Source organism: Haemaphysalis longicornis, unplaced genomic scaffold (assembly GCF_048455015.1).
Source record: "Haemaphysalis longicornis isolate Haplotype H1 unplaced genomic scaffold, Haemaphysalis longicornis Haplotype H1 scaffold_1, whole genome shotgun sequence".
Classification (NCBI taxonomy): domain Eukaryota; kingdom Metazoa; phylum Arthropoda; class Arachnida; order Ixodida; family Ixodidae; genus Haemaphysalis; species Haemaphysalis longicornis.
The window spans coordinates 352,507,077-352,526,859 of NW_027526203.1; the positions used below are offsets into that span (position 1 = coordinate 352,507,077).

Here is a 19,783-nt window from a genome sequence, read left to right on the forward strand (position 1 = left end):
GCTCGAAAGATGGGGGAAAAGCGCATGGCATTTGAGTGTCTGCGGTGACGCAGAGGGCGTTCATCCACTGTGTAGGCCTCGGCTAGTGATTGCTACGATTCCAAGCCGTCCTGGTAGGCTTATCTGAGGCATTTTACAGCTGACAACATGACAGAAGCGTGGTATGGTGATTATTGAGATATCGAGAATGCCCATCCAATGATAACGCCGGATGCCAAGCATGTTGTTTCACAGAACCGAAACCGGAACTTGTTTGCATGCTAATCTTCGACATCGTCCAATCACATAGCACCTTTACCCGACGTCACTGCAGCTGGTGCAGCCGCCGCAAACCGCGCATGGTAGTTTTCTTCTTTCAGGCTTCATAAAATAAATACCGCTTTATCGCCCCGATAAACGATGCAAAGTGTGTTCGTTTGAGCCAGTCTATGCAGTGCAAGCAAAAACGGGAGCTTGACAAATTCCCTTCAGTGACCCTTTAATGGGCATGTATGCCAAATTTTTGTTCCACTGCCTTGCCATCTTGCCTTAATCTTTTATTTTTAATTTTTGTACCATTTTTTTATGAGGTACTATTAGTTGAACACTCAAATCTGTTAGCATCACCTTGCAACCAAAGCAAGATAAAAATACATACTCATTTCTTTCGGGGTTGTAGCACTCCACAGTGTTCAACGATGACACCCCATCGTAACCGCCACAAACATATAGCCTGTCATGAAGCACAGCCGCTCCAACAGCACTGCATGACAAGAGAGATTCTACATGGGCACATGGGCACAGGCAGGTGCAAAAGTCCGCAGGACGAGTTGTTCATGCTTGACAGACTACAGCACAAACCTTTACCCTGGTACACTATTTCAGCATAGAAAATGAATTGAAGCAGTAAAACAAGCATACTTATAACAACAATGGTTACGGCAGTAAATTGAATATACAACAAAAACCCCCATGGCTAAATCCAGCCCCTTCGTACTTTACATGTCAAAACAAAACACTTGCCTACTGCAATCTAAAATTTGGAGGCAATACAGGCAAACACCAAGGATACGCTGCACTGATTTGAAAGAACTAGGATTCAGTATCTCACTCAGCTCCATTACAGCCCCAAAAAATGTTTTTTTAACGAAAAAAAAAAAGCAAGAAGTATTTAAAAACTTTCAAATTTTGCGCCACAGTGACGTGTTATGAGCAAGAATGACGTCATACGGACCAACAATAAAACATAATTTTCAGTGCGTTAACTGCACGTTAGCATTCAAGTGATGCGGTCAAATGGAACTAGAGGCCCCATTACAGACGTCCGCCAATCGCACAAACAAGGTTCCGTGACGTCATAGAAAAGTTGCGGGAAATTGGCTAGGGGGTCGCGACTGCTTCACACGTTTTCTTTAATATCTCCGTTATTTGTTCGAAGACTGCGATGATATTGGTATCATTGTTACCGGGACTAAGCAGTCTTTCTAATAAACGCAACTTGTATTTTGTCTTCATGGCTCCTTTAACCCTTTGGGGCCACGCTAGCCCAGAGTGCGAAGACAACCCACAGCTCTCTCTTTACCCTCCCCTCGATGGGGTCAGACTGGCCGCATCGTCCAGCTGGCCCCATGCCTTCCTCTCCTCTGGCTGCAAGCTGTGCTCAAATAGTGGGTGCACATGCTGCTTAGTACACATAGCTATACAGTTACTTTTGGCTCTGTCTGTCTGGTCTATTAAAAGCTGGAGGTGTTGGAATAGTGAAACTTTTGAATCAAATACAAGTATTCAATAAAACTGGCTTCGAATATTTCCACACAATATTGTCACATTTTTCAAACGTACAATGTTGCTTACAGACACAGATACTCTCGGGCCTCAACAAACACAAACAGGAAAAAGAAGCTAAGACACTCGTTTCCGTTTTCATATTGACACTGGCGTGAGCTACTCTTGGATTCCAAGTTTGGGGCACAGCGTGTTTAGCAGTTGTCGACCGTATGTATAGCGGTCAATCAATGCAAGCCGCAATATACTGTATTTACTTGCGTAATGAACCCACTTTTCCCAGAAAATTTGGCACAGATTTGGGGGGGGGGGGGGGGGTTCATTATGCAGGAAAAAATTGCAACAGATTTTTAGAAGTTGAAATTTCATACAATAATGTTGCTAAGAGAAGTACTGTCAGAGCCTTACCATTTTCGTAAAAGCACGTAGGTAATAATGTAATGAAATTTTTTTTATTCCTAAGATGCTAGTGGTCTCCTACTCGCCAAGCGGTCCTACTCACTGAAGTCGCTTGCAGCTTCACATTTGTTGTCGGCCCACAGTGCACAGTCTTCCATGCTGTCAAGGCACTCCAAAATTTCTTTTCCAACACCAGGAAGCTTCCCTTCTTTGGCCCACGAAATACACAACGATCCCTGTTCACTGCCCAAAAACCTCTCGTTTTCGCCCTGTAGCATACACACACTGGGTCAACACTGAAGTGCCGCCCAGCCGCGTGGTTTCTATGTGCATCAACGCATGCTCCACCACCTTCAGTTTAGAACTGGCTGTGTAGCTCATGTACTCGCCCATTGTACGGCGTGCACCAGGAGCACAAGAAAAGGTCGGAACACAGCTGAACAACAAAACAACGGAGCACAATAGGCACCAGGAACTCGAGTTTGCCAGACGACCGCAGCGGCAGACGCACGCAACCCTGGGTCAGTCGGGCCGTGCCAACCGCTTTCATCGCCCTCGAGCGTGCCTTTGCATAGGCATCTAGCATAACTTTATTAGCGTGCATACCTACAAAATACTGCAATGATTGCAGAAAGAAATATTGTAAAAGGTAGAAGCCCCCAAATAAGACGGCATTGATGGAATAATATCACCTTCCTGCTGAGCCGTAAACCGGCACACTGTGAAGGTTGCTTTAAAGGCTTTGCACTTCCTTGCATATTCTCTTTTTCTGTGGGTAGAAAGCCACAGTTACTGCACTGGTTACTGCATTTTAAAAACAGGGTAAGTGAGGCTGTAAATACGCATAAGTGTGCAGTATATTTGTTCATAGCGAGGAAAATGCAGTTATCACAGCGTAGTTTATCACCCGGGGTTCCGCTCTATGGTACATCTATTACTCCACGTGGCTGTCATTGTATTTAGTACAGACAACCACATGTGGTGCAGGCTCTTTAGGTGTTGTTCTTAAACCTTCTTCAGCTATTGGATATCATATCATTGGCTTTTCTTGCAAAACAAACTATGCAAGACTGTTGTTTAATGCACTGAACGGCTACAAAAAATGCAGATAAAATCGGCTTCAATAAAATTTGGAAATATGCAAGATGCAGGACCAAAGGTTTGCATTCCAACTATTTTCTTTTTGCTTCAGAAAGCTTTTGTTGCAAATTGAAGGTAATAAAAGTGATACAATTACTTTCTAATAGTGTTCTCACGCCAGAGCTGTACATTTCGCCAAATGTGAATTTTCTAAAATAATTCCAATTGCTTATTGGGTGTCTTGCTTACTCCTCCCCCCTCCCCTTTCCAACCTCCCCATCCAAATGAATTCAAGTTGTTTGATAATCTTCACCCGAAGAGTTTTTTTTTGCGGCGTTTTTATACAGTTGCCATGCTGGGCTGCACCTATAAACCTGCAAAGTTTACTGATGGAGGAGCCAACATAGACACAAAGCTATGTCTTTTTCTCTATCTGTAAGGCTGGAGAGGGTGATATTGGCCGTGCAGTGCTCCGGCAGAAGCGAACAAAAAGACATGAAAAGAAGATGACGCAGTGTGCCTGATAATCCTTCGAGTGTTGTAATTGAAGAGCCATGAATTCAAAATCAGCATTGCCTTTTCAGCTCTCGAGACGTCGTATTGAGTGGTGGGTTTTGTTCATTACCGTCCCCGCTTCCCATACACACAAACAAGTGTGAATTTCATACTGTTGCATATGCCAAGTACCATATTCAGATCAGACCACTATGTAACGCCCATGTTGCTCAGTCAGTAGCTCTGCAGTCAACAATGTATTTCCACAAGTGTACTCACATAGATCGGCTAACGCCCAGAAACGTCGCGCAACGGCTGATATCGCATTTGCAAACGAAACACCTTCTTTAGGGGACTCGAAAACAATAATGTACTGTTTCTTTTAAACCAAAAAACGCAGATCAAGAGAAAGTTGCGTGGGCAATTCGAAAGACGCGCGAGCTATCCTGTGCGTGCATTTCTCTTCTGAGCGTCACGCCAATTTGTTTCGACCTTCCATCCCTGTCGCGAAATTCATGTCCCTCCTTGACGGGTTTTCTTGCCGCTCGCCATTTTTGGGCCGAGAGGAGTCGTACCGCGTAGCGAAGGAATGCTTTCGCCGCCATTGTCGCACCCGGGTCGGCTGGCCATGTGTTTCGGGGAGAGAGGTGGGCGAGAGTGCCGCAACCTACGGAAGGCTGCGCCCCGCGAATTCTTGGAAGATGCGCGGCCCAGTGGACTGTGTGAGTGGTGCAGTGCGGGGTTTGCGGGGAGAATGGGCTGAGAACTGGCGGTGGCCAGACGGACGGCCGGGACGCGGCGTCGGCCTTGAGGGCTGTGCTGGGGAGGCCGAGCGACGACGGCGGTGAACTCCGGGCCCCCGAAGAGTGCCTCAAGGAGGTGGAAGTGCGCGGCTGAGGTTCGCCCAAACTGCGTCGCTGATGAGCGGCGCCCCACCACAGACGACTGACAGCCTCCGTCACCCCGGCGAGACCACCAGCCGGACCGCAGCTAAGACGTTCTCCCCTTCTCCACTTTCCTTCAGACTCTTTCTAATCGTCTCCTCTGTTGTATTTCTCTAAGTGGACCGCATGGGCTTCTATCCGCCTCCTTCAGTGCACCACGATGTATGTGTTCTTCGCAGGCCTTTGTTAGCAGTTGGGGGAAGCCTCCAACCCCGCCTATTGTACACTCTACTATCCCCTTCATTAACTGTCGCCTCCTTCTTGGGCTCGTAACGGCGAGTACCGTTTTATTCATTCTCATCAATGTACTCAATTTCGGTCTCTTGGCAGCTCTGACCCCAACGGGGTGTCAACTGCAGTGTGTTATTAAGTTGTCAAACCTTCTGTCTGTCTGTTCTGGAATTCCTGTGCATGTGGATAAAGTAAATCTGCCTTGTTTTGAGACTGTTATCCCGTGCCCCGTCTCGTGCCTCACGCCAGCGGCCAGTCAGGCGTGGACCTATCGCCGGTTAGCAGGTCCGAACCACAACCTCTATTCGTATCCACGGGGGAGTTGTTTGTCGCTCCTCCCGTCCGAGACATCGGCCACTAAATTACTTCTCAATTCTGTGACAATCCCATACTCGAGTTCGACCGAGGGAATCCGTCTTCGTTCTTCCGCACTCTGTGGCAGAATGAATGCAGAATAGCGCAATTTATTTTGAACATAACAAGGGCTATAAATATGATTCACCGGGTGCGGTGAAAACAGAGCGAGCCCCATTCACGAACATGCTAGTGCACGGTGACCGACCCAGTGTTGCACGTATCTGCCGAAGGGGGGGATGGCTGTCACTGGCTCCGTGTCGCCCTCTGGGCAGTGACCGGTGCCTCTGGCGAAGTCGCGGAACAGCAAGAGCTGAGGGGTGTATTGTATGTTTAGTGCTTTGTTCGCAAGCCCCCGGAACCAGCCGGAGCAGCAAAGAGCAGGGAAGGAGTGCGGAGTACATTTTGTGCTTTGTTCACACGCCGCGACGTTTTTATGGCGCAAGGTTTGTTTTGCGTTCAGCAGGTGGCGCTCCGCAAGCGCGCAATTTTTAAATTGTGAGCCACGGCACTCGCGCTCCATCTCCGGCTACTGTTGAGATTTCTTTTTGTTGGAATGCGTTTTAGCATTTCTACGCACTGTAGTGTGATATAAAGTTACTGCGATCGTCTATGGCATCAGCAACCACGCTGACATAAAAACATATTCCCGCTGCATTTTTTACTCAAAGTGACAAAAAAGTAAATTCTCAAGAAGAAAGGTGGGGGAGGGTTCATCGAATATTCAGTCAAAACCAAACATTCCAAGACATCACAATTGAATTCTTGATAAACATACAAATCTAATAGTTCTTGTTATTCAATTCACATTTGATTCATGCTCAACTCAACTAACCAATCAATTATATAATGACTATTCACGTCATATACACAACAATGGATGTCACATTGTCTTGGTTGCTTTGTTTTCCTTTTTTTTCTTTTTTAACATACAGGCAAAACTACTGTTGCCTATAAAGATGATATTTCAACCATAATGTATTTGAATACAGTGATGCCACTCATGTTAAAAAATTTTGAACAATTTTTGGAGCACGAAAAAAGTTATTTTGGAGCAGTTTGGAGCAAATAATATGTTTTCTAGGTTAAGTACAGCGAAAAATGCAAACCACACAGCTTCCAATAATAAATTCTGAGAAACATTGTTTGGATATTATTTCGGCGTTTTCATCATGAGGGCTGGGAGTAAAACTAATGCAGACATTGGAGGGGGGGGGGGGGGGGGGGTGCTAACTAGGAAAGGGAACTAACGAACAGAAACATATCATTTGGGAAGTTACATATAATGAAAAGTTAGAGAAATAATTGTTTAAAAGGTAAGAGGAACATGGAAAGCATTATACAGATATTACAGCAAATTAAAAAGTAGAAATGGAATGGAACAGAAATTGGAATAGCAATGGAACAGAAATGGAAACGACCAAAAACTAAAATTTCCCTCGAGCACCTGTTTACGAAACTACATTCTATTAGTCTAAGTAAACTTTTTGGGACAGAGCCGATTTTATTTATATTTAAAATAACAAGGTTCCAACTGCAAAATAGGAATCGCATTATTAATAAATACAAAAATTACGGCCCATAGGCCTGCCTCCCAAGAATTTTGTTGATAAAGAGGTCTCACATACCTGAGGCTACCACATACTGCGGCATGTTCAGAAAAATCAAAATCCAATTTTTAAACAGGGCTAATAGGAGGATTATCTCAGAAGTCACCTGGGATGCTGAATGATTTGGGAACAGGGTCACCTCTCCTCTCATTTTCACGCCCGACAACCAATGTTGCCACTGCTCTGTGTACTCTGGCAAGCGTGAAGGTATCTGCTACAAATAACTTATGTACAGCTGGTCAATATTCCACAGTACCCCTAAAGAGACCATGCAGCACTTACCATCAACTACTCAATGTATTTTGGGGTAAAGTCTATTATGAAAAAAATTACCTATGCAAGAATTATGAAAATCTGTTCACAACTACGCGCGATAAGACATCGCGCATAGTTGTTCCCTCTCAACTCGACCGCGGACAACACGACGAAAGCTGCGCATTCTCTCCCGGAGAAGGAAGTGGCTCGCAACGTTCTCTTCGGTGGCCTTTGATATATCTCAGGCCGGGGAGTGTTCTCTTTTTCTCCGCAACGTGGAGAGGTCTATTTCCAGTTTGGTGCCACAAAAAAGCAGGCATGGCTGCCTGCTCGCAAGCGCGCGCTCAGGCTGGTAAGGCGTTTTGAAGCAATAAGCGTTTGTTGTCGACTGGTTTTGTTGAAAGGAAAGTTTTGAGTTCATCACTCAAACTCCACGCACACTCAAAACACAAAAGAAACGCCAAAACTGTGTGCACAGGTTCAGCTATTGCTTGTATTCACTGGCGAGGCGCGCATGCAGGCAACCATGCGAGTGCGACGTCACTCGTCATAATTTCAGTCATAATTTCAGTCATAATTATTTGTCCTTTGCATGATTACAATTAGAAGATGAAGGAGACCTTGCGGGTTTTAGCGCGCAAATGGATGATGTTTTTGGTGTGCTGCAGCGTCGGCCAAACACGAACACTGAAGCGGAACTGATAGCAAAGGTGAATAAATTAACCTTTTCTGCATTGCATCATGCATACTTTATTAGCGCACACACAAAACAGCACTAGTAAAGCAGCGTCTGATGGCATCAGCGATGGCGGCCACTAGAGCCACTAAAAATAGCCTATCTAGTGGCACTAAATGCCACTATGCGCTATTTTTTCTATCTCTCCAGCTGACCATGCTGCTGCTAGATGTCTTCAGTAGCTTCCCCCACTTTTTCATTGCCTGCAGACCCCATTCAATGTTGCGTTGGCAGCGCGAAATGTCACCCTCCAAAGCCACAACAGCAAATTTGGAAATCTTTGGCGCAATTTCGTAGAATTTTATCACAATGGCGCAAGAATTCTCGTTTGGCACTGTCTGGCGCAGTTTGGTGCAGGAGTGGGATCCCTGTGAATACTTTTTTTAAGTTGCTTTCACTGCACACATTAGATATTATTAAGCATTAGGCCTTGGTCTGCAAGTTGCACAATAAAAACCTATAAGAGTAGGGGGGAGGGGGGGGGAGGGGGGGAGAGAAGTTTTTTTCTTTCAGCTAATAATGTAGTGTTCAGTACCAGCTGATATTTTTAAATCTGAAACAACCACTATACTAAACAAAGCAGGTTTACCATTACATCTCAGTGGCTTCACTGCATATCTACAAGTCTAACTGCACAATGGAAGACCAGGTAAAAATTACAAATATTCGTTTATTTCGTCCAGGCCCATAACTGCCTCTAGTTACAGACCTGGCACCACTCTGCTCATTGGGAAGGGGCCTACAAATGAAAGGGCCATGGGATGCAGATTCCTCAACAAACTTTCCTTTCTCAAGCCCTTCCACTTACAAATTTAGGCTAAAATCAACAATGTTCAACGAATTTAACTCACTGCGTATTGCGTTTGAACAAGACATCGTGCAACTTTCTTTTCAGTAATGTGACCTCCATTTGAGCAGGATAGCTCACCTTTCCTACCAATGTTCCTCCATCTTTCCCAGCAATTAGCCTGGCCTCTGCTGAAAGAACACAATAATGACTTAGGCTACGCAAGTTTTTTCCCAATAAAACAAAATCGGATGATCTTCTTATCCTGCATTGTGGGAAATATGGAAGAAAGCACACGTCTCGCCCATCATTGTTATGGATGAGCTCGTGCAAATTTTTTTACAACAAATGTGCCAAGCTCATCTGCCTGAAATGATCTTCAGGGAAGGCGAGTGATAGAACGCATTTGCAGTTTCTGGCTTTAAAACCCACAGACAGCCAATAGTACCTGCATGAGTATGTGGTGAAGAGCCGCAAATCCCCGTTTGCAACATTTCACTCGTGAATAAAAAGGGGGGGGGGGGGGGGGGGGGGGGGGGCCTTTTCCCGCTGGCACATACCTGCGCTTGATGGCCATAGAGGCCACCCTACTCCAGGTGCGGCTCTCCCGGTTGAACACTTCCACGGTGCGTAGTCGGTCCAAACCATTGAAGCCCCCTATGGCATACAGCTGACCTCGGAGAACAGCCACCCCGACACGACTTCTAGTCATCGACATGGCCTCTGACACCTGCCAGTAACGGAGCGCAGGGTCGTAAACTTCCACCGAACTCTGAGAGTCACCTGAGGAGACGAAGGAAAGCCCCGGAAATTAGTAAAAGGGCACCAAAAAGGCATTAAAAAAAAAAAAAACATTGAGCACACTCCAACACGACAAATTCCAACTAAATCTTACTGTCTTTTCTACGAAGCAAGATGCCAGAAATACAACCGCTGCCACTTCTTGCAATTTGCACTAGTTTGGCACTCGTGCACACTAGCATTGTAATGGGAAAGGTATGCGGCAACATGCAGGGATTGGAACCTTTCCGCAATATGCTTGAATTTGGTTCTCCTGCAAGGATACTCTTATGCACCCACACAGCACATCCAATGGAAAAGAACCTGGTCTTGTGAAGCGTCACAAGTGTCACTGTGGGAAATTACAACAGGCAGCCATATTGTACAAATCCATTTGAGCACCCTTCGGTTTAAGGAAGAGTTCCCGCTACAGGGACCTCTCCATATCGGGGCCATGAGCCAATCCACACTTGCACAGGTTGTTTCAATGGCACCGGGATGGAAAGGCAAACCTGCTCGACATTTGTAAAACTGTTCCTGTTCAATCTATACTGCTCCGCCAGCTCATCTGTAAGTGTTAATTTTTACAGCGCATGCAATAAATGCAGCCAAAAATGTTAACCCAGGGTTCGTACAGGCTTCAAAAGCAAAAATTCAAGGGTTTTCAAGGACTTTCAAGGACCAGAAAACACATTTTTAAGGACCCCATCTCACGTTTTATCTGGGATTAATTATAACTTTTCCAACAAAATGCAAGTTTTTTATTGCACAATGCCTAAGCACATTAGTGCACATTTAGATAGGGGCTAACGGGTTCGTAAATGCTCCCCCAGCTTTATTTTTTATTTTATGGCTGGTATTTAGAGGGTTTTCTTTTTCCTTTGTGTTTGCTGAGGCTGTTTGATTTCAAAACTTCGTTAAAGTTGCCTGCATCTCCTGCATTGGCAGCAAGAGTATCAGCTGAAATTAAATCTGCAAGTGTTGCTGCAAGGCAGGATGAACAATGTAAACATCCACCATTTGCACGTAAAAGCAAACGCAGATGGAGCGTATGGATGAGGCACAGCAAACATGCAATGGGCGAGCGTCCACAGACTAGATGGAAGATGCAAGATAGAGAACAGAAGCTGGCTTTCACTGGATTGTATCGTGACATGGATTGGATTGACAAGTGCCTGCTCCCAATGTTGCCTTGTAATAATGAAAATCCACCAAGCTTGTTTTTTCACGCAACACACTGAAACTTGATTGTTATAATGTTTCTTTACAATTGTTAACACCTAAAATCCACGACAAACACTTTAAATTCTCGTGAAAAGACAGGGCCATTGATTCTCTCCAGAAAAATCAAGGGTTTTCAAGGATCATTTAACAATTCCAGGACTTTCCAGGCCTTGAAATTGACACTTCTAAATTCAAGGGTTTTCAAGGACCTGTGCGAACCCTGTAACCCAAATCATCCCCGAACCCTACAGTGCCGAACCCAGCAGCAATGGCCCGAGCGGGCCTATAACTTGCTGTCAGCGCTCACAGGGCACGCATGTCGAGTGGGGATGCCCCCAGGGCAAGAAAGTAGTGCGACTCCCACATACACTACTGGCCGATAGGAACCTATGCCACTCTGGTCCAATGAATGTGTTTCATTTGAAGTTGAATGCCACCAAGTCCTTTTTATTTTTTCAGATAAGTGAAAATACCTTTTATGTAACCACTGTTACAATGCGCTACAGCAACAGTCATGAGGAGTGCCATCTTGTTTTCTCAGTCAGAAAAAAAACAGGAACAGTTGCTCACGGTTTGTCCCTCCTTTGAAGACAATGGTTAAGACAAAGATAGTTAATAAGCATTGCCAGGCTTTCACCTTCAAAGAACATAAGCAGATTAGGTGCCCCTAAGAATTTATTGAATTAGGCTCGCTGCTGTGAGGATTTGAGGACAGGCCTTATTGAATAACAAGTGGTGGGATCTTTACGTCTTTGTACCAAATGCATGGTGCTGAAGGGCCACTGGAAAGGATGCCTGTTGGAGAGGTGGGCGAGTTAGTGCATGGATGGTTAGCAGCGAGTTAGTGCACCACTATGTCTCATTTAGGGCCAGTCTCGCATCTGCTACTGAATCCACCTGAATTCTGCGCAGAGTTTCATGCCTGAAATAAAGATGTGTGAAAACGAAAAATTAGATTTGTATGTTCACGGCACTGCCAGGCTGCATTACAGGTGGGCCGACCATTTTTTTTTTCCTCTCCTCCTGCCTTTTCAATAGTTTGCCATTTCAAAGCCATTTAATTTCAACCAGATTCTTCCCCAGTCCACCTGTGTCCCCTGTATGTCGGTGTCCAGCCCACACGAGGCAGACTTCACTTGCAACAACCTCAAATATGCATGGCGCTTTTGAAGACTTCGTGACAATTACTTAGTATGGACATCAAGTTCATACAGATCACAGCCTAAAGGTCCTAAGAAGAGTTATTAACAAGAAAACTGACAAAAAAAAAAGAAACAAGCCACCGAAAGCACCTAAAAAAGCTAAATGCATTGTGATTTTTTGAACACCGCGTACCTGGCTAGGCCTGCCTGCAACAATCCCCCGCAAAATAGGCAGAGCAGTGATCGCCAGCGCCTGACCTGACTTGCTGAGGCCTCCGATAGCGTAGATGTGGCCCGCCACATCGGGGCACCAGCGGGGACGAGTTCGGAATCCCTGAAGCAGCTGCCGTCGCTCGGGCATGAGCAGGTAGTCGCGCGCCTCATCGAGCAGGTCACGGCAGCGGTGGCAGCCACGGATCAGAGGCTCGGCAGCCACCCGGTCTGCCAGGAACTGGGGGCTCAGCAGGGGTAGCCGCACGTGCGACAGCACCACTGGCAGCAAGGGGGCCCGACTCTCTTGCTCATGCAGCACCCACAGCATCACCGCCTCAAAGACCTGCAGTCACACACGGAGAGACCAACATTTCATCGCTCAGACAGACACATGTGCAGCTTGGTAGCAATGGCTTCTCAGACCATGTTTGGAAATGCGTAATATTTCTAAAAGTGACAACAATGCTAATTTTGCTGACAAAAAAAATTAGCAACGTAGCGCACATGATGTGAAAGTACCCTCAAAGGCCAGAACATGCCATCAGAAATCTGCAGGGAAGGGGGCACATTACACAGATGCAGCAAAACTAGAAAACTAAACCTGAACTGTTTGACTTCAACATATACCAGAATAAAAGTATCGTCACTAATTTTATTAGGATTTTCAGTTTGTCCGGTCTAAGATAGAAAAGAGCCTGATTACATCCTGTGGCACAGTGGTTGTGTTTGCACCATGTATCAGCTTAAAGGGACCCTGCAACACTCTTTGAGCAGTGCCAGTAAACTTGCATGACGTTTAAATTACACTGCCAGAAATACCTCAGCCAAATATTACACACACACGTGAAGCGGTGAGCGCATAAATCGCTGTGAAAGACGAGGAAAAACCAACCGTGCTCCACCCCTGGCATGGCCTAAACGACGTCATTGTGTCCATGGCTTTCCTATTGGCTGTCGCTGGTCAACTTCGCGGCTTATTTCACGCATTTCCTGCGACGATCGTCGTCGGCACTGTATATTGACCTCTTCTATGCCTGAACCTGTACGCAGTTTTGGCGTTTCTTTTGTGTTTTGAGCATGCGCAGAGTTTGAGTAACAAACTCAATAGTCCCCTTTCACCGAGACCACTCGCCGACAAACCTTTACTACTTGAAAAATGCCCTACCAGCCTGAGCGCGCGCTTGTGAGCAGGCAGCCATGCCTGCTTTTTTTGTGGCACCAAACTGGAAACAGACCCCTCCGCGTTGCAGAGAAAACTCCTCGGCCTGTGATATGTCGAACACTGCCAAAGAAAACGCCACCCCCCTCTCCAGGAGAGAGCGTGCAGCTTTCGTAGCGTTGTCCGTGGTCGAATTGAGAGGGAACAATTATGCGCGATTTCTCATCGCGCATAGTTTCAGTGATAGTGAACGGATTTTCATAATTCTTGCGGGAGGAGATTGCTGGGACAATAAAGTTTACCTCAAAGTACATTCCGAGTAGTCGATGGTAAGTACTGCAGGGTCTGCAAGTGCTGCAAGTAGGCGGTGCACTACTTGCTACGTGCACAACAAAACAAACAGAACATTTGAGCCTCGCAAACTGGCACATACTAAGCAAATTTTTTTCTATGCTGAAGCCCTATGTGAGAGCACAAGAACACAGGTATAGAAAGTAGCACAAAAGTCACAATTTTTCATGATGTGAAAACTTTGATTTCGCCAACACAGATGTCAATATTAACGGTGCTTCTAGGTGCTAGGGACCAAACACAACTCAAGAATTAGCATTTCACGGCCAGTGATATTTCATTACATCACCATAAAACAGCTGCCGCATTCCTCCTCAAGTCTGACTTTTAAGTTGGTGCAGGGTTGAAAGAAAAGTCCAAAAGCATCCCAAGTGCTCTGTGATGTGTACACTTTTGCAGTCTTTTTTGATGCTGCACCTAAAAGTTGCTCTACATGGCAGTCAAGCATTTAATTCCCATAACTCTAGCCGCAGTCCTGGGGTTGACGTGAATTTTTGCCTCAAGGTGGAATTTGGTAGATCCACTACGAGGGCCTGCAAATGACTGTGCTGGACACTCACGCACAACAGCCAGTGTAGTGTTGCACTGATGCACCACCCACCTGATTACAAGTGTGGACTGCTGGATTGGCTCATAGCATTGAAGCAAAACATGGTATCGAAGAACAAGGAACTCACTGGGCAAGCAAATGGACGAGACAAAAGTGCGCCACGGCTTCCCTGCACTCATTGTGCTGTGCTGTTTTGCGATCATGACTATCTGCTGAGGCAACACTTGGGCTACGCGGCATGGCACAGTGGAGGCTCACGGATAAATATAGCCCCCCTCCCCCGGGAGCCTTCAGCGTGCACTGAAAGCACCCATGCGTGTTTACACATGGGTGGGGTGCGTTTGTATTTTGCCCCCCCCCCTGAAGAATCCAGCCTTGTAATCAGGGAATGCCAGACTTTGTGCATAACAGCCCAATGCCTCAGCGCCTCAGGGTGACACTTCCGACTAACTCTCCCAGACATCACCTAAAGAGCGCCACAGCACAGACAAGCTCCGCTATTTCATACCTGCTCTTCAGACACCACGAAGAGTTGGTCCCAGCTGAATATTTCAATGGCATCCTTCAAGGGCAGTGCAAGGAACTCATCCGACAGGCAAACTTGGCGAAAGTGCATCTGAATGAACTTGTTTGTGGCCTCCACGAGAGCAGGGCATCCCAGGGTGTCCGCGAACGTGCGTATTCCGACGACGTTGCTGGGATGAAGTCTGCAAAACAAGACCAGGAGGGTTGCAGGAACCGCATCAAAGGTGCGGGGGCAAGACGGGGTATGTACTGGATATTCACCTCTTTACGAGAAACTCGGAACACGCCTCCCTGACCTTAAGCAGCTGCAGAAACGACGCAGCGACGAGTAAGGACTGGACGTTTGACGCTGTTATGTTGACTTTCCCGCTGTAGGCAAAATTTATAAGGGACTCCAAAGCCCTGAAAAAAACGACGCGTGACTTCTGTGCGCCAACAACAGTGCCTCACTTACGATGCCTCGATGCCACGAATGGTGATCTCCTTCTGCCTGCTTTCGATCATATCGTGGGTGAACATGGCATAGAAGTACGGGATTGTGGACGCCAGAACGATTCGATGAGCCCGGAAGATTTCACCGTCAACCTACAAGTACACCGATAATCTCATTAGCTTCTTTTTCTAATCAATATTTAAAATAAAAAAGAATGCGCCCTACTTACTTTAAGTGTGATGTCACATAACTTTCCTTGTCGCCGTATTTCCTCAATAAGCCCGAAGCTTGAGGTTGGCAGGTCACTCTGAGAAAACATGTAACATTCATCTTCCGCCATATTCTCTAAATCTCGGGATGAGTCGCGCAGAAAGCTCGGGAAGGTTTGGCGTTCTAATTCAGCTCCATCGCCAACAGTGAGCAGTAAAAACGAGTCCACGGGAGCCTACTCTGAGCCTTCACCGACGGTCAGAACCAAGCGTCCGTCAAACCTGAAAAATAACACAAGCCACCAAACGACGGACTACCGCCAAACCGGTTAGACCGCAGAATTTATGCAGCCTAATTCGAACCTTTCTGCTCAAGGTAGCATCGGTAGTAAAAATAAGTTTCGCGGTTTGATGACCGCGATTAGAGCGCGTGATACCAGTCCAGACGCCACAGTGACCAACGTTGACAGTGACAGGCAGAACAGCTGCGTCTGGCTGCGTTGGCTGCGACAGACAGCCCGTCGCAGCCAAAACATAGCCACGCGCCACACCTGTTGGAAAATATTTTTAGTATGAATTTCTCCTTGTTTTATTAATTTCATTTTCTGGTGTTTATTGATACTTACAAGCGTTCAAGAAGTAAATGTAAATAGCAACTTGCGGAACACATGGATTTTTGAAGGAGAGGGGAAGAGAATGGCAGCTGCATCGAGGGTTTTTCGCACTTGATCTCACCCCCACTGATCTCTGCGCATGCGCCGCGTTGCTATGGCAACGGAGGCGCGTTGCCTGCGTCGTCTGCTTCCTCTCCGCCGCGGCTGCGCGCCGCGGCGCCGAAGTCAAACGGGAGCGCGCGGCACGCCGGTCGTCGATGCGCGCCGTCGGCAACGAGAAGCGTGTAGCCGCGTATGCGATCGCGATGGAAACAAAAATAAAAGCAAAAAAAAGAACGAAAGAAAAGAAGAAGATTCGAACGCGGAAATCTAGGCATTGGACACATTTTGCTCAGCCTAGCGATGAACAGCTGATCTCACGATTCGTGTCGTATTTCGAAATGCGCTGGTTGTGACTAAGCTAATCGGCGCTAGCATGGGCTTTCATTGCGACGGTCACTTGATAAAATCGGCGCCCTTGGCTGTGCATCCCATCCTTGTAGCGCCTGTTCCAGAACTGTTTACGCAAATTATCAACTTTTGTAAGCTGTGTATTTGATGTGCTTCCTGCTTTGTCGGGGACGATGCTAGTCTCGTACGTGTTGCTCAGTCTTTTTGTTGTCGTCGACGAATTTGTTATATTGACCCTCCTGTGCTGGGCCTAAATAGAGGCCTGCTTTACAAACAAACTAACAAATGCACAAACAAACAAATAAACAATCAAATAAACAAATAAAGAATCAAATAAACAAACAAATAAATAAAAATAAATAATATATTTATTACTAACTATTTATTAAAGACCCGAATGAAAAGGGCAAAGGTTACGCGCAACTGCAGGGTTGAAAGCCTTCCGCGCGCGCAGTGTTTTTTTTTTGTTTTTTTTTTGTTTTCATTAGGCCGGGAAAGGTGAACCACGTAATGAAAGAAGCTTCATCCCGTGGTTGTTTTTCGGCTCTTTCATAGACCCCACAAAGCAGAATTCAGCAGCAAGTAACGCGAACGCTCTCAAGCAGACGCCTTCATGCACAGCGCAAGGCGTGTTTACATCGTGCATTTAAAGTTGCCAAAAATTACGCAATAATAAAAATATAATACACGTGCCGTCATTGCGTAGAAAACGGCAGGGCGTCTTAAACATTTCTTTTGTTCGGGCCCTGATCGTTTGATATGGATTGTGCCATTCTTCAATGACAAAGGGAGACTGGTTATAGCACAGGATCCATGAATCATTCATTTATTTAAAAAAAAACAAAGCACAGGACATATTTATTACATGCAATAATTAACACCAGTTTTGTTGAATATACACGTATGGTGTACACAGTGTAGGAAAACATATCAAAATAGGAAACTGCTCCTCACTCGAAATTGCTAAACCAGAACAGAGTGTACTAAACCAGAATGAGAGCGTAGATCAGGGGTCTCAAACACGCGGCCCGCGGACCCTTTTATTGCGGCCCCCTCATGAGTGTCTTGGTTCATTTATTTATGTTTTTTTAAGCGAATGCGTGAGTGCGCGCCCTGCTTGTGTAGCCAAGGACGCAAGTGGCCAGAGACTGCTCGAAAACGCGTGGATATTGTCTTTCACGGCTTCGCGTTACCAGAGCGGACACCCCTCTTTTTCGGAGGCCCCTCGATTCGGGCGCCGTTAAGTCGGGTGCACACTGGTCACAAGCAACTGCGACTTGTGGATCGAGCACTCTACAGTGCGCACAGGGCTGGGCGAGCACAGGCCGCGGAGAAACTGCCCGCAGCGTTTTATGACCCTGCGAACGGGGCGGCACGTCACCAATGAGGAGATGGCGGCTTGTCCGGAGTTTTCCAGGCTCCCGCGAAAGCGCGAAGGTTTCCGGGTGTTGTATGGTGTTTGTGGATATTTGCTTTCCTGTTCGTCTTTGTGTCAAATACTTTTACTGCGCTGCAGCTGTATCGAAAAGGACGCAGCCGCACGTCGGACTCTAGGTTCGGGCTCTAAAATGCACCCACGTGCGTTTAGGGGCGTGTCGCAGCGTTATTTATGGCCTGGGAGAGAGTGGCATCTCGCTGCTGAGGAAAAGACTGCCCTTCAAAACTGTGCACTTCCAGAGATCAAACGCCACATATCTGTTCGCGTGCGCTAAATTGAGACGCCAAACCAAGCGCCTATCCTCCGACTCGCAAGCTGCATGTTGACAGCACTGTGGATGGTAGCGGCGCCCCAAGTCAATCATGATAGAGCGCACTACATAATTGTGCTCCTACGTGCCTGTCGCCTCCGTAAATGTGACAGGTGTCTTTTTGACTTTTTTTTTTTTGACCGTCTGCAAACAGCGAAGCTTTCTGCTGTGGAAGTCTAGCGAGCCACAATGACGTTGTCCAAGCAGTCTGCAAAACGCAATGTGGAAGACGAGATGAGGTGCTTTCAGGAGCGATGGGAACTTTCTTATTTCTTCACGGAATCTTCGACGCCACTTCATGTCTTGCCATCACGAGAAGTCTGGTGCTCTTACTGGCAACGTTCGCGAGCACACCGTGACTCAACTGAAGGTGGCGTTGGGAAAGCAGCAAAACCTGTTCAAAAAGGCTGCCAAAGCAAGCGACGAAACGGTAAGGGCAAGCTTCGTCATTTCTGAGCTTATCGCCAAATCATCCAAGCCCTTCACTGAAGGTCTGTTCGTGAAGCAGTGCCTGCTCGGAGTCGCTGATGCTACCTGTCCCAGCATGAAAAAGACATTCGAGAAAATAAGCCTCTCTCCAAACACAGTCGCCCAGAGAATGAACGAGATCAGTGGAGACATTGAAAAAGGATTAATCAACCGATGCCACGAGTTTGAAGCATTTTCTGTTGCAGTTGACGAAAGCACTGAGATAGTGAGATCAGCTGTTCATTGCTAGGCTGAGAAAAATGTGCCCAAATGCCTCGATCTCCGCGTTTGAATCTTCTTCTTTTCTTTCTTTGTTTTGCTTTTGTTTTTGTTTCCATCGTGATCGCATACGCGACTACACGCTTCTCGTTGCCTACGTCGCGCATCGACGAGCGGCGTGCCGCGCGCTCCCGTTTGAGTTCGGCGCCGCGGTTCACTCTAGCCAGCCGCGGCGGAGAGGAAGCAGACGACGCAGGCGACGCGCCTCCATTGCCATAGCAACGCGGCGCATGCGCAGAGAGCAGTGGGGGTGAGATCAAGTGCGAAAAACCGCTCCCATCCCGCTCATGGAGGAAGATCCCGCTTCGCAGTCAATGGGCGGAGCCACGAAGCCCCGTGACGTCATAAATAAAAAATAAAATCCGCTTCTAATACGCCTCGAGATTCGCGATCGCTGCGCATCCTGCCGCCGCTTCTCCGCGGCGTTTGCGGGATTAGCGCTGCGTGGCTGATAGGTGGTCATGCAGTGTTTTGGTTCCTTTCGATTCCCTTTGCCTTTCTGCGCTCTAAACAACTTGTTTTTGTGACGTCTGTAAGCTAACTGAACGTTTAGGGCACTTAAAAAAAAACAGCTGCGTCTTGGAAGAGCGCTCCAGCGCCAACAAGAGCTACCCGGGGAGGCGTTTCTGCGCGCTTCTTGGCCGCTCTTGCGGGCGTCGGCGATGGCAGCAGCATATCACCGCTGTCACCTTCGAACCCGTCAGCACAAGTGAATTCTATTTATTGTCGCCTCGTTTAGACCTGATATTCTCACTGTAAGGGGTTGGTTCGTTTTGCAGCGCAGACAACAAATGCGGCTTTGCTTCGAATATGTACGTCGTAGAAAAATATGTTTCGGGGACGTGATAACCCAATAGCTGACAAAAACTTGTGCCTTTTATGGGAATATAAGCCACGCGAAAATGTTAAGTACACTCAAAGGCTGTGCATTGTCAGATATGTGCCCACTCATGCCTTATAATAAGAACCAAGGTATATGTTAA

At 46.7% G+C, this 19,783-nt stretch overlaps 1 protein-coding gene across 1 annotated transcript in view; it reads right to left on the reverse strand.

Moving 5' to 3' along the window:
* Positions 1-15,744, reverse strand: part of Klhl18 (Kelch like family member 18) — a 28,302-nt gene extending 12,558 nt beyond the window's left edge. Inside the window, exons 1-8 of the mRNA XM_077685959.1 lie at positions 15,605-15,744; positions 15,262-15,523; positions 15,054-15,184; positions 14,861-15,001; positions 14,583-14,781; positions 12,060-12,357; positions 9,216-9,438; positions 638-742 (exon numbers count right to left, since the gene is read on the reverse strand). Of these exons, the coding sequence (XP_077542085.1) occupies positions 638-742; positions 9,216-9,438; positions 12,060-12,357; positions 14,583-14,781; positions 14,861-15,001; positions 15,054-15,184; positions 15,262-15,372 (1,208 nt within the window). The 5' untranslated portion in view covers positions 15,373-15,523; positions 15,605-15,744. The remainder of the gene's footprint in view (positions 1-637; positions 743-9,215; positions 9,439-12,059; positions 12,358-14,582; positions 14,782-14,860; positions 15,002-15,053; positions 15,185-15,261; positions 15,524-15,604) is intronic.
* Positions 15,745-19,783: the final 4,039 nt, after the last annotated feature.